This window comes from Hemitrygon akajei, chromosome 16 (assembly GCF_048418815.1).
Source record: "Hemitrygon akajei chromosome 16, sHemAka1.3, whole genome shotgun sequence".
In the NCBI taxonomy this organism is placed as follows: Eukaryota; Metazoa; Chordata; class Chondrichthyes; order Myliobatiformes; family Dasyatidae; genus Hemitrygon; species Hemitrygon akajei.
In genome coordinates, this window is record NC_133139.1 from 30,685,534 (window position 1) to 30,701,033 (window position 15,500).

The window sequence follows — 15,500 nt, forward strand, 5'->3', positions numbered from 1 at the left end:
ACGGGATAGGATTTAAGTACACTTGGAAAGGCAGGAGCTGATCAACATGGCTATGTGCAGAGCAATTTCTGTCTCAGCAAATTGATTGAGTCTTTTTGAGTGGGTAACTATGAAGATTAATGATGGCTGTAAATGTTGTCCATATTAACTTTAATAAGGCACTAGACAAGACCCCACATGGTAGGCTTTGAGGGTGACTATTAGGCAGATGTATCGGAGGGAATGTCTTGAGAGAAAGGGTGATAAATAGACCTTGAAAATGAACCATGGATGTTCCTTGGATTTAAGTAAAAGTGAAAGATACAGGTGACCATTACATTATGATGGTTTGAGTTACAAAAATTCACCCTAACAGAATTCACAAATCACTAGCCTAAAAGTTCGAAATACAGAATGAAATTCACTCTTATTAAATGTATGTGGAAAAAGTAAATAATTTAACACAATTTTTTCAACTTGTATGTCTTGGCACAAATGACACATCTTTGCGTTATGGGAAATCACAGTGTGGGCCATCCTCAAGAAACACAACCCACCCACCCATACCCATAATACAGCGTTACCTCTAATTTGGTGGAGAACAGTGAGAATGGGAGGATTGCCGGATGTGCTTATCAATAAATAGGTAATTCTAAAACTTTATTCACCTTCCCTAATCTGATTAGAGTATTAAAGCACTTCCTGAACTGGTTCCAGGTATGGCCCACAATAATCTTATTAAGTGCCAAGTTACCTCTAACTACTTCCTAGTGGCAGTAGAAGATCTCTTCTTCCCTTTGATTGGTAAAATCATTTTCTTCTGCACCTTCCTCAGCAGTAAAACAAGTGACATCCTATTAAAGTGTGGTAAGCCTTTAGGCATCCAGAGATCATTTTGTCATATTCATTGGTCCTGTGCAAAATATTCCAACTATTTCAAATATCTCTTTAAATAGACCATTTAAAGTTTGAGCATATTTCTGTTCATGCATTAACACATGTTGGATTTATTAAACCCAGATGTAAAATAATAATCAGATATCCATGTTGAGGTCAAACATGAGGACTCCTTAGCCCATCTAAACGATGGTTAGTTTCTTTGGCAGTACCAGAAGAGTTTGGTGGGAGATTAACCTGTACTTCTAGTAACGACGTTGAGGTTCTTCAGAGTCATGACCAATAAAACATTAGCTTGTCAATGAAATATCTTTGCAGTATTGTCATTGTTATTGACAATAAACTGGACTGGTCAAAGAACACTGAGGCTGTCTACAAGAAGGGTCAGAGCCGTCTCTACTTCCTGAGGAGACTGAGGTCCTTTAACATCTGCCGGACGATGCTGAGGATGTTCTACGAGTCTGTGGTGACCAGTGCTATCATGTTTGCTCTTGTGTGCTGGGGCAGCAGGCTGAGGGTAGCAGACACCAACAGAATCAACAAACTCATTCGTAAGGCCAGTGATGTTGTGGGGGTGGAACCGGACTCTCTGACGGTGGTGTCTGAAAAGAGGATGCTGTCCAAGTTGCATGCCATCTTGGATAATGACTCCCATCCACTCCATAATGTACTGGTTAGGCACAGGAGTACATTCAGCCAGAGACTCATTCCACCGAGATGCAACACTGAGCGTCATAGGAAGTCATTCCTGCCTGTGGCCATCAAACTTTACAACTCCTCCCTCGGAGTGTCAGACACCCTGAGCCAATAGGCTGGTCCTGGACTTATTTCCACTTGGCATAACTTACCTATTATTATTTAATTATTTATGGTTTTATATTGCTATATTTCTACACTATTCTTGGTTGGTGCGACTGTAACGAAACCCAATTTCCCTCAGGATCAATAAAGTATGTCTGTCTGTCTGTCTATCTGTTATAATATTGGAAACTGGCCACGAATTTGCACCAAGATCCCGCAAATAGATCTCCCCTCTGCCCTCAATCCAAATGAGATGATAACAGATAATTTGTTTTTGATTTAAGGATAAATATTAGACAGGACCTTGGGTAGAATTCCTTTCCTCTTTAAAATAATACAAATTTTTAACAATACATAAACATCAGAGAAAACAAGAAAGGGTTTATTTTAACCTCTGAACTGAGCAAAGGCACTTACAACATTGCCACATCCCTTTTGAACTGCACAGGAATTGTCGGCCCGTCCTTAGGTCTCCGGAGTGAAAAATGTAGCCACAACCTTCTGACTCTGTTGTCAGGGTCTTATCTACACCTGACACAAACATCTAAGCCAGTCCTCCTTGGCATAATGCTGCATCAATTGTCTCACTAAGAACATTATCACAGTGACACATGAGGAAACTCACCACTTCCTTGCTCTTCACCGGGCACGGGTCATTGAAATGATTTTTCAGAATCAGGCAGACTTCCCGCATTTTTGAACTCAACTCAAATCTGCCAAAGTAAACAGCAGAGGATTCAGGATGAGAATAATATCCAAAAAACCTTTACTACATAAGGCAGAAAATCCATTTTTATAAAACCCGAGATACATTGCAAGGTTAAGCTGCCTAATCATGCCTTCAAATCTTTGGTATTATAAGCAGAATAAAAAAGCAAGAGAGTTAAAGTAAAGGTCTTTTAAATATTAGTTCTATTTATCACACGTACATTGAAACAATGAAACACAGAGTGAGATGAGGGTCACTTGTGTCAACGCCCTACACAGTCTGAGGAAAACTTACAGGTATTGTACTCGGATTCTGAGGATGTGCCAGTAGAAACCCACAAATGTCGCCATGCTTCCAGCACAGCCACAACACGGCCTTATTAATCCATACGTCTTCAGAATGTGGAAGGGGAAGGAAACTGGAGCACCCGGAGGAAACTCACACAGTTACAAGGAGAACGTACAGGCCGCAGCAGGAATTGTACCCTGACTGCCGGCATCGTAAAGCATTACACTAGCTGCTACACTATCGTGCCCTGCTGTTTTGTTAAATCATAATAAAAATACTGGTAAGACGATATCAAACTATAGGAAGGCTGACAAGGCTTGTGAAAGGGTAATGGAGATTTGCTAGAATGGTCAGCTGTTGAGAGCATTTTCCAATGTTAGCATTGTTCTCCTCAGAACAGAGAAAGGGTGAGAGCTGACAAAGAGCTATAATTTCATGAAAAGTTTGATAGAGTGTGCCAAAATAAACGGCTCCCTGAGGAAGAGGGGTCAGTAGATGAAGGACACAGGTTCAAGGTGACTGTTTTAAACAAAAATCGGAGGTGAATGGAGGAACACTGTTTTAGGAAGCTAGTTGTTATAATGAGAAATGCTCCATAAAGCAAAACGCGGTGTCTGAAAAAGGCACATCCATCGTTAACGACCCTCATCACCCAGGACATACTCTCTTCCTGTTACTACCATCAAAGAGAAGGTACATGAGCCTGAAGACACCATTCAACATTTTAGGGACAGATTCTTCACCTCCGCAATCCTAATTCTGAATGGCATATGAACCAATCCACGAACTCACTATTTCACTTGTTGCACAAGCTATTTGATTTAATTTTATATGTATTTCTTATTGTAATTTATAGTATTTTGATATATTGCTCTGTACTGTTGCTGCAAAACAACACATTTCACAACATCTATCAGTGATGTTAAACCTGCTTTGCTGGAAAGAGTGAGAAGACTAGATTTAAAAATAATTTAATTTAAAAAATAGGAGAATCGAATGAATACTTGGTGAAAAACTTACAGATATTGTACTAGGATTCTGAAAATATTATATTTAGAACTCATGAGGTTTAAGTGTAGCCAGTTTTATTCCAAACTCCGACTAAATTTCAAAGCACCGGGATTGGTTTAAAACTGGTCTAAAGCACAGAAGTGGATTTCAACAAAATTTGGAATTTTGCACCAGCTGGCAAAGTCCCTGATCTCAGCAAGGAAATGGTGTATTGGAAACATTAAGGAAGCACATTCCCTAAACCAGGAAACAAGGAAGCAAGGAGATAAGGAGCATTCAACCTCACAGACAAGCTAGGCGCCAATAAATGATTCATTTAACAAAACCGGACTGTAGGCCAGTAATGTTCTTAAAAGTCAGATTTAATCAACATATTAAAAAACCTCATAAACACAAGAAAAGAAAGCAAAACAAAATTTTTTTAAAGTTCCAAGAATGTAGATCAGTCAAGCTCCAAATTCTGGGAGTATTTACAGTCATAGCCATCTCTAAAATTCAGAAACATGTTCCAAGTATGAACTTCTGCATGAAATAAAGGGGATGCTGCCACTTCTTGTGATCTTCGGGTCGTGAATATAAAACCACTGGTGAATATTTCCATATACATTAACCTGTTGGGGCACAGAAACTCTTGGCACAACTGGATGTCATTCAATGCTGATTTAATCCTCTTGCACAAAATTCCACTACGTTTACAAGACCTGTGAGAACACTGCCGTAAACAGAGGCATTAGCCTTGACAATTTAGTCAAAAGGGATGCACCCCACCTTGACCAATGCGGGAGAGTCTGAAGCACCTGGCTTCATCATCTTTATCTTTCCATTGCTGCTTATTATGCCTTCTCCTCTCACTACTATCTCCAATCACCAAGATGACAAGACCTCACAACAGTCTCCCTAACTATCCAACCTTATTATCTACCCCAGGCTAATGCCATCTACCAGTCAGGGGTTCCCAACCTGGGGTCCCTGGACCCCTTGGTTAATGGTACGGCTCCGTGGCATAAAAAGATTGGGAACCCCTGCTCTACCTGGTCTTTCTCAAGGCACAGTTTCATAGTGCTTTGAGTATCACTTCACACTGCCAGCTGTCACTGATCGGGGTTCAATTCCCATCGTTGTCTGTAAGGAGTTTGTACGATCTCCTCATGACCGTCTGCCCTGGTTTCCTCACATGTTCCACAGATGGGTTGGAGAACTGTGGACATGCTACGCTGGTGCCAGAAGTACAGCAACACTTGCATGATCCTTGCTGATTTGATTTGATGCAAACAATGTATCTTTGGATGTTTTGATGTACATGTGACAAATGAAGCTAATCTTGATCTTTAATCAATCTTCTGTTGACTCCAAACTTACCAGCTGCCTAAAAGCACCCCACTCGTCTGCTCAGGCCTCACCTCCACCCTTCGCCAAAACATCCCAAATTCTGCCCGACTCCAAACCAACCAGCTGCCCAGTTATTTGACCGACTCCCTGTACTCCACCCCCCCCACCCCCCCCCCAATCCTCACAAGCCAACACCTCCTTGCTGATCCTCCCCATCCCGGCCTATTCTGGTGACTGAATCTCCATTCCAAATGGCCCTGATCTCAACTCACTTGCTCCATGGCTTCCACAGCTCCCAGTGCCATGTGCTGGTCAGGGCAGGAATGGGATGATAGCACAGATGAATGAGTGGCTGAGTAACTGGTGTAGGGGGGAGAGTCTGAGATTTCTGGTTCATTGGGATGTCTTCTGGGGAAAGTATGACTTGCACAGAAAGGACCTGAGGGGGGCCAATAGGATTGCTAGAGCTGTTGGGGAGGGTTTAAACTAATTTGGTCGAGGCATGGGAACCGGAGTGATAGGGGTGAGGATGGGGCAGTTGGTATACAAGTAGATGCAGCGTGTAGTGAGACTGTGAGGAAGGGCAGACAGATGATAGGGAAAAATTGCAGTCAGTGGGATAGGTTGAAATGTAACATGGAGCAAAATTGAAAAGGAGGTGAATATAGGACTGAAGGAGTTATATCTGAATGCATGCAGTATACAGAATAAGGCAGATAATTTAGAGATCAGCAGGTAAGATGCAGTGGTATCACTGAGCTGTGGCTGGAAGATTATTGTTGACAGTGTAACGTCCACGGATAAACATTGTATCAAAGGGACAGGCAGGTAGGCAGAGGGAGTGAGGTGGTAAAAAATGAAATCAAATCCTCAGAATGAGGCGACATAGGATGGGAAGATATAGCATCCTTGTGGATAGAGTTTAAATACGAAAGGGTAAAAAGACCCTGATGAGAGTTGTATACAGGCCTCTGAACAGCAGTCAGGATGGGAAATAGAAAAGGTACAGGCAACCAGAGTTCAATTCCTGACACCGCCTGTAAGGAGCTTGTACGTTCTCCCCACAACCGTGTGGGTTTCCTCCGGGTGCTCCAGTTTCCTCCCACTGTCCAAAGATGTACTGGTTGGTAGGTTAATTGTTTATTGTAAATTGTCCTGTGATTAGGATAGGGTTAAATGAATGGGTTTCTGTGTGGTGTGGCTCGAAGGGCTGGGAGGGCCTACTCCACCTTTAATCTCAATAAATAAGTAAATAAATAAATACATCTCAACTTCCTGCCTAACGCTGTCAAAATTAGCTTTGGCCCAATTTTGGACTTTAGAGTCACCGTCTTTTACCATAACTACTTTAAAAGTAAAAAGCACCATTGACGGATCCACTGTACATTTCAAACGTTCCCTGTTTTTTTTGTACACTGGCACCTCTTGCTTTTGCCAGCTGTTTACATGACATGTTACAATGGTGCATTTTCCTCTTTCGCTGTATTCTTGACTCCAATCTTGTTTCTGTTATTATTTCATCAGTATCTTTTTGTCCCTTCTGTGTCAGGGCCAAGAGCTCTACATTGACACATATTTTTGCAGAGTCTAGATATAATTTTAAAATCACCATAGAACAATTCCATCTGCTGAGTGGATAGTTGGGCTATCGTTCTGTGTCAACTAACATAAGCATACAGAATACAAAGAGGAAATGTGCAGATGAACTCCTCATCAACAAATAAACAAAAGCTTTGAAACTCAAATTAAACAATAACAGGGCGTGGGGGCAGATTACAACAAAATCTTTACCAGCTGGATATAACATTGGTTCCCATGGGTTTTCAACGGGCTGGAAATAGGGAAGCAAAGAATTTGCACCCATCTTCTTTCTCTCAGCTTGTTCAACAGCATGGAGTGCAGATCACCTGAGATCAGTTAGTTCAACCTACAGTGACATTAGACCTTTGAGAGCTGCATTTTAGTCTTCACTGTATCATAAGCGTTCGTGAGGATGTTTAACCATATAACCATATAACAATTACAGCATGGAAACAGACCATCTCAGCCCTTCTAGTCCATGCCAAACGCTTACTCTCATCTAGTCCCACTGGCCTGCACTGAGCCCATAACCCTCCATTCCTTTCCTGTCCATATACCTAAGCAATTTTACTTTAAATGACAATACCAAACCTGCCTCTACCACTTCTACTGGAAGCTCGTTCCACACAGCTACCACTCTCTGAGTAAAGAAATTCCCCCTCGTGTTCCCCTTAAACTTTTGCCCCCAACTCTCAACTCATGCCCTCTTGTTTGAATCTCCCTTACTCTGAATGGAAAAAGCCTATCCACGTTAACTCTGTCTATCCCCCTCATAATTTTAAATACCTCTATCAAGTCCCCCCTCAACCTTGTACGCTACAAAGAATAAAGACCTAACTTGTTCAATCTTTCCCTGTAACTTAGGTGCTGAAATCCAGGTAACGTTCTAGTAAATCTTCTCTGTACTCTCTCTATTTTGTTGACATCTTTCCTATAATTCGATGACCAGAACTGTACACAATACTCCAAATTCGGCCTTACCAATGCCTTGTACCATTTTAACATTACATCCCAACTCCTATACTCAATGCTCTGATTTATAAAGGTCATTTTTATGTCATACATAAATTAATAAAAGTAATTCCAATTTCCAAAGTCACAAAAGACATTGTATGAAATTTAACAAGTAGAAGCTTTTTTCTTGGCGTTGGACAAAAATACCAAACATTACATTGATACATCAAATTAGTAAACTTCTCACTTCTCCTTGACTTCCTCTTCACAGATTCTCTTCGCTTCCCTCTCTTTGCTCTGCTCTGGCAGCTCCTTCCCGGACCGGTGCCTGTGTTGCTCAGCGCTCTCACTGTTGCCGCTGTCGCTGTCTTTCAGGGGTGCGATGCCATCCTCATCCGAAGTGTCACTGCAGTTCCCCAACTCGCTGTCTGAACTGTTTACAATCACCCTGTCAACGGAGCCCTCCTCACCACTCGATTCCTCACTTGAACTTGTTTCATATCTGGAATTACAACAGTAACCATAGTGAGACTTCAAAGCTCATTCAGTGTTACATCTAATGCAATGTGTGCGCCCACTAAACTACCCACAGTCAAACGATTTGAAGGATCACAAGAAAGCACAGAAAAGGGAAAGATCCTTTGGCCTGTCAAGATTATGCCAGTCCCATAATGCAGAGGTTGAAAACTCTGCAAGTTAATGCAATGAACTTGAAGAACCTTCACCTTGGAGCCTCCTTACGTCTCTGTATACTTGGATATTTGCAAATACTTACTCAATTTTCCTACCCTCTCTCATTTTGCTGTTTTAATCTGTATTCAGATATTAAGTGCAGGGGTTTCACATCTATTTGTTGAGCTGTGTAAACTCTCCGTGCACATCAAAGGTAGAGAAATGAAACGGAATAATGTCAAATGGGCAGATTTTCAACCAGAGTGATCAGACCTGCAGTTGTGACCATCCATGAGATCGTTCATAGAGTGATACCAGCCTGGAACCATGATTAGATCAACTAGACTTTACCGTTTTTTTAGAGGCAGTAGCAACAAAGGCACAGGAGACGCTATCATGGTCTTGTGACACCTTGGACATGCACGTTCCCTGTGACTATCTCCAGTTTCTACAGCAGGTTACCCACAATGATGCACCCTGACTACGTCAGGGAATTAGGGCATTGATAACTGTATTCACATTTCACTGTCTTGAATCCTCGACGTGACCAGACACTGAAAAAAGGATAGTGAGGCATGAAGCATGAATATTATATCAGGTGATCAGGATCATGGGCCATAAAGGGTGTGATTAGAAGACTGGATATTGTGAAAACATCCACGATAGGCGGTGAGTAGCAAATCTATAGGCCAGTGGCCAGATCATTCTTAAAACTTAATGTTCAGGTAATGAGCACAGTTAGATGAAATTTCACAGTGGACTGTGAAAAAATCAAACCACACAGACTTTTATTTATTCATTTATTTAGAAATACAGTGTGGAATGGCTCTTTTTGGCTCTTTGAGCTGCACTGTCCCGCAACCCCGATTTAACCCGAGCCTAATCACGGGACAATTTACAATTAACCTCCTCGGTACGTCCTTGGACTATAGGAGGAAGCTGGAAGACCTGGAGAAAACCCACACATTCCAGGGGAAGGACATACAGAGACTCCTTAGAATGGACGCCTGGATTGAACTCTGAACTCCGACCCCTGAGCTGTAATATTGTCGCGCTAATCGCTACGCTGCCGCAGCACCCACTTCTCTCTACTTCATCTTTCTGGAATAGCCAAACAGTGTATTCGATATCCAGTGGAACAGACCTCCACAATAACTACTTACTCTCCATTCAAAAGACCTACAAACTGTAGGTTTTTTTTGCTCGTAGTTGGCTCAGTGTTGCCTGATCCATCCTTCTTTTTCATGATTGACTTCAGAACCCCTGTTAGAAAGATATTGGTAAAAGTCATTTAGTGCAATAGTTCATGTTGTCTTATCTAAACCAGCCAGGTATATCAACTCCCGAGTTCACCTGAAATACCTTTGCAATAGCGCCTTGGCATTAAATCAATGGAGCCTGAATGAATTTCGTTGCAAGTGGAAAAGCTACACCATTACTGAACACAAGAGCACTGCTATATGCTTTTAGCTCTTTCAATCCCACTCATAGATACATTAGTAAATCAGGATGTAACCTAGTCATGTCAAATGCTGGGAGGGATTTGGGAGCTGGTGACCCTGTAACAAAAATTCTGAAAATCCCTTCACCATAGTTAACTCATCTGATTGTGCTCTTCTCTAAGATTTAAATACTGAACGACTTGTAACACTGGCTTGATATTGGATGGAAATGAGGATTTTATTAAATACCTGCCAATTTTAATTTTCGAAGTATAAAGTGATCCAACAATTATTTCCTAAGAAATAATTGGTGGAACATTTTGGAATTTGTATATTAAAGTTAGCAGGTATTTAACAAAATCTTAGGCTACAACAGATCACTACAGGGTGACACTGAGCCACACACTCACCTTTGGTGGGGCTGACTGTGTGCTGTGGTTCCAGGGGCTTTTCCTCACCTTCTTGACAATTTGTTTTCCTCTCACACACAACCTGCAAAGATGTGCTGCAGAGTTTTACTGCGACACGTTTCTCTTGGACCGTGTCTTTTGATAAGTTCACTCTAGTCACTCCGTCCTTAAATCTGGTGTCATAACCTTTTATTTCTATAGTTGGACTGCACTCTACTGTTTTACTGCTGCCACTTGTAACCAGTTCAATAGCATTCATCTTCATGTCACCTTCGGGTATTTCATTGGCCCCTTCCCGTCTAAATCCAGTTGTACATTGACTATGAACATCCAAACTCTCCACAAGATATGGATCAGCCACGTCCGCTTGTGTAATTGGACTATCCAGACCCACAGAGACGTCGTGTACTCGTAAGCAGCAGCTGACTCCTACACTAGACATCTGCGGTGCAAAGTCCACACAAGCATCTGCAATCTCCAAGTGGTCGCCGGCTGCTCGACTCACGACTGGAATCTTTGCTTCCATGCTGACATTGACCATGTGTGGCTGCACCATCACACTGGCATCAACAGTCTTCTTGCAGGAGACTAGAGGTGCATTTAGCTTTAGGTTGTTTAGTTCATTAGTTGCCTCCTCCAACTCTGCTTCAATCATCGAGATGTTGGCTTTCTGGCTCTCAATAATTTCTTGTAGAAATTCAATTTCCTCCTGCGCCTCCGTCGTCAAGCCCAACATTGTCTCAACAACTCCAACGCCAACATGCGTCACCTCCACCTCCGTCCCGACTGCTGCCTCTTCGGTCGGCCTCTCTGACTTGTAGTAGAAAACAACGTCATTCATGTCTATTTCTTCCCCTGCACCCACGGACTTCAACAGCACATTTTTGTTTGGGGCAGTTGGAGACGTTGCCAGAGAAGAGACTTTAGAGCACGTTTTGTTCCTATCAACAAGCGTCAATTTCTCTGTTAGTCGCCTAAGTTCTTTAATTTTACTGGACCTCTTCTCATTGTTGTCGCCAGCTAAGTCAATATGAAGGTCCACCACTGTCTTGACATCTGGCTGGTACTGAGCCACGTTCCCTGTGCTGTACGACCGCTGGCGAAGGAGCAATGCTTCAGATGGAGTACAGCCTTTTCTTTTTTTCAGCTCTGCCGCAAGCTGCCGCTTCTCCTCATTCACTGCAGTCAGCTTCCTCTCCAGGCAAGGAATCACCTTCACTTGTTCCTCGAGCTCCTTCAGCCTCCTCAAGCCAGCTGCCATCTGCTCCCGGATGTGCTGAAGGTGAGCTGGTGTGATGCCTGTGACCGGCGAGCTCCTCCCGGAGTTCACGGGGCTAAACCTGAAGAAGCCAGTGAATGAAGGATTCGACACTGGGTTAACGTCACCATTTCCTACAGTAGTGTTTTTTTGAGCCGATGGGGAGCTTTGGCTTTGACAGTGCGAATTTATGCCTGACTTGGATCCAGTGCTTGATAGTCCACACCTCGGTAAATCCTCAGCGGACAATTGTTCCTGCTGAAGCCTTCGACTAGTCTCTAGCAAAGTCTTTTCCACTCGAATGTTCCTCAGTGAAGACCTTGGAGAAGGGGGTGGAAGAAGACTACTGACTGGTGGTGGTGACGTGGCATTTGAGGGCTGATTTGCCACAGGATCATTTATTTCATAAGCAACTGTGTGAGTTCTAAACTTTGGTGTTGTTGGCAAAGCTTTAACGTCCTCACTGGTCGAGGAGGACAGTGATTCTGTGGAGGTCCATCCACTAGTGCTCGTTGATGGCCTTATCTTTGGTTTGCGATGAATGCTCACTTTCTTTAGGGTGTTTCCACTCTGGATGTCATCAACATATTTCAGGAAATCCAGATCCAACTGGAACCCATATGGTGTTTCAACAGCATACGGGCTCCTCTCACTGTCATCCAACTCATTATAGGCTGTACGGCTTCCCAGATCTACAGAAAATGGAAGATTGTTACTGAATTTATAAACAGCAAAATACATCTCACATATCTACAGCCATTCATAGGGAAATAATTGTGCCTGTTGCACTCAAACACCACTTTGAATCAATCTCAAGTCTAAAAAATTCGGATAGCTATGACATAGAAAAATAAATTTAGGTGGCTATGACCACTCTAGGGCAAACGACAGGAGTAAAGAGCACAAATTTGAATGGCTAAATTGGAATTTTAAGATAAATATCAGGAAATTCCTCACATGGATAATGATTGACATGTAGAACCAACTTCCAGACAGAAATGTGGAGGCAAAACTCTGGAATCACTTAAAAGAAAGCTTTTCAATTATGTGGCTCCTTTCATAACCTCAAGGCGTCCATTTCCAGTCAATTAAGCATTTTTTTTAAGGGTTGTCACTCTAGTGACATTCAAAACATAGAATTGCAATCTGCCAGTAACGGCCAGTGAGAATAACCAGATAATCTGTCTTAGTGATCAGTGTTAGTAAATGTTAACCAGTACATTCTGGTAAGTCCTCTTTTCCTCTTTAAAATGATCAGTTTTAATTCACCCGAGCCACATGACAGAGGCTTGATTTAACATTGTACCCAAACAACAGTATCTCTGACATTGAAGCACCTTAGCTAATCCTACACTTCTGCCTGGATTATTGTAAAGCGCTCAGTGGTAGGGCTCTTCAACCAGAAGTAACAATCACCAGTCACTGAGCCACAGCTGATATCAGGCAACTGACGCTTAAGAAATTGAAGGGTACTGAAATGTATTTGAAAGCTACGTTCAAATCAGCTTCCTTATCTGTGATTAATTTTTCATCGTGTGAATATGATGGCCTGATCGTACGGGGAAAAGAACGTTGGATTAGCTGTATAATATAGAGCAATTTTGCTCCGAGCTTGGCTTCCAGTTATCAAGTCAATCAATTCCTTTCAGAGGCTACCACGACCTGTGCTGGCCTTGTCTACTCATCAGCTTAATTAAATGGAGGTAAGTGCTACATTCAGTGATTGAAATGGAAGTTTAGAATTACGGGAGTCGGTGAGTTCAAGGTGGCGATGCCGGGGTCATTGTGGGAGTTTAAGGAAGCCCTCAGAGCACCCAGACTTAGAATGGAAACAGATACCTGTAAAAGGGCATCTGTCACTCATCAGGCACAACAGAAGCCACCAAGGTGGCCGCAGTTCTAGTGAGGAGAAGCCGGTTTGTTAGCCCGGAAGTGGACGCAGGTACTTACCCGGTATGCTGAGATTCATTCGCGCAGGCTGCTCCATTTTCCCTCAGACATTCAGGGTGCCCATGAAATCAACAGTTAGCCGTGGTTCCAGCCAACCAGGCAACCTGCCATGAACATGGTAGAAATGTAACAGTACAATCTTACATTTTACAAATTTATGCACTGTGGAGAGAGGCAACAAGGCTAAATACTGACTTAATTCTTACACTGTACGTTATAGTTCATGACAGTTGTGAGACTTTTTCCTCCTTTAGTATTGTTCCAGGATGGTGCCAAATTAACCATTTTTGGGATGGATTTGATTCCTTGTATTAGTAACCTGAAATGCCTACCCACCCCTTCAGCACGTCACCATCTCCTCAGTTAGCTTATTTCTGGGCCTTTGGCAGGGCTGTATGGCAAAGACCTCATAAATGGTGGCTCTACCATCAAGTGATGCTCAGAGGTACGGAGAGTGAGCTGTCCTTGGAAAGACAGGGAGTCAGGTCCAAATCCAGGATGGCGAAACGAGGGCACGTCACCATTGTGGTAAGCGTGGCACAGCCCTGCCCAAAGCCCAGAAACAAACTACCTGACGGAATATGAAATGGAAATGGAAAACAAGCCAACTTGGAGGACTTCACCCTCTGGTTATGACCTAGCCACTGGACTATTAAAGGCTGCTGACTTGCAACAGACAAGATTCGTTTAGCTCAGAGAATGTGAGTCGCATGGGTTCAGAGCGTTTCTACCTATCCTCCTGGGAGATTTTACAGAGCAATGAAGTGAATGGAAAATGGGGTTGTGTGAGATGTAAGATCCTGTTGCACTCGATCCGGTAGGTTTCTCCCCAAAAATATTAGGTTATATTTGCTCTCAGTGGCCAATAAAAGAATTCTGTTTGTAAAGCGACATTCTGGGAATTTTTGAAATTCTCCCAGGAACCATATTCCGCGTTGCTGTTTGTTTATCGTCAGTGGCCTGTTGATATGGGGAAAGAACAGTATGCGGAAGATTGATGCTGCCTTTCCAAAGCTCCAGGGAGTCGCCAGCACCCAATCCCAGCCAACTCCTCTCCAACAAGTGAGTGACAAACACTTCTGCCTGAGTTACGGAGAGGAAGGACCAAAGGAGAGACAGCTAGTACTGATTGGGAGTCAGATCCAAATCCAGGGGGTAAGTAGAAAAGAGGGCTCCCCACCAATGAGGTGGTTGCCAGGCAGCCCTGCCAAAGGCCCAGAGACAATCTCCTTGACGAAATGGTGATGTGTTGAAGGGGTGGGTAGGCATTTCAGGATACTCATATTAGGAATCAAAGCCATCCTGAAAATGTTTAATTTAGCACAGTCCTGGCACAGTACTAAGTACTGAAGCAATTGAAGGAGGAAGGAAAAAGTCTGATAATTGCCATGATCTGTAAAATACATTCGGACAGCCCCTCAGGAATATTATTCAGCTTGCTGGGCCCCACTTCTCAAATGCAGACTTTTCCTTGTTTAGCTCCAGTGTCTTCCGTCAATAAAACAAAAATGACCAATGAATGAGCCACTCTGCTACGCTATCTCAACAGTTGTTTTAATTCCTGATATTTGGTCTTCAGATCTAACCCAAGTTCTACACCTGGAGAAGCCGCTACCTGTGCGACTGTTTGCCGCTGCTACGGTCTCTGCCTCAAAATGAAGTAGTCCTCTATCAGTGTACCGGGGTATTGCACAGCTCAGCCTCTCTATTTGAAGCAGAGTTCATCAAAGGTTGACTCCTGAAAAAGCAATGGACTAAAACACGCCCTTCAGTGCTCCATCTTACCCATCAACTCTCAAATGCTGTCTCAAGGTACCATGGTCACAAGAGTCCCAAACCAAGAGCTTTCATGACCCTGTTCAGGGGCTCAGTGAGGACAATGGTTTCACTGCACTTGACGCTGTACATGCATCCATGGCGATGTGACGTCAAGACACAGCTCCACAGGGAATGGATACTACCATATACAGATATCTTTGATAAAAACAGATCAGAGAGGCAGGCAAAGCATCGGGGACAGAAAAAGAGTGAGGGGGAGAGAGAAAGAAAAAGAAGCATGAAAAATATTGAAGAAAGCGAGTGACAAGGCTATAGAGAGAGGGAGGGAGAGCAGTATAGAGAAAGAGAGAGAGAGGTGTAGAAGGGGAGGGGAGAGGGAGAGAGAGAGGGAGGGGAGAGGGGGAGGGGAGGAAAGGGGAGAGGGAGGGGAGAGGGAGAGG

General features: G+C 43.1%; 1 protein-coding gene across 2 annotated transcripts in view; it reads right to left on the bottom strand.

The window, feature by feature from the left end:
- kank3 (KN motif and ankyrin repeat domains 3) overlaps window positions 1-15,500 on the bottom strand; it is a 72,321-nt gene that overhangs the window by 21,895 nt on the left and 34,926 nt on the right. For both annotated transcript variants that reach the window (XM_073068604.1, XM_073068605.1), the window contains exons 2-6: window positions 13,282-13,385; window positions 10,074-12,023; window positions 9,385-9,484; window positions 7,797-8,051; window positions 2,303-2,390 (exon numbers count right to left, since the gene is read on the bottom strand). In XM_073068604.1, the coding sequence (XP_072924705.1) occupies window positions 2,303-2,390; window positions 7,797-8,051; window positions 9,385-9,484; window positions 10,074-12,023; window positions 13,282-13,318 (2,430 nt within the window). In that variant the 5' untranslated portion in view covers window positions 13,319-13,385. The remainder of the gene's footprint in view (window positions 1-2,302; window positions 2,391-7,796; window positions 8,052-9,384; window positions 9,485-10,073; window positions 12,024-13,281; window positions 13,386-15,500) is intronic.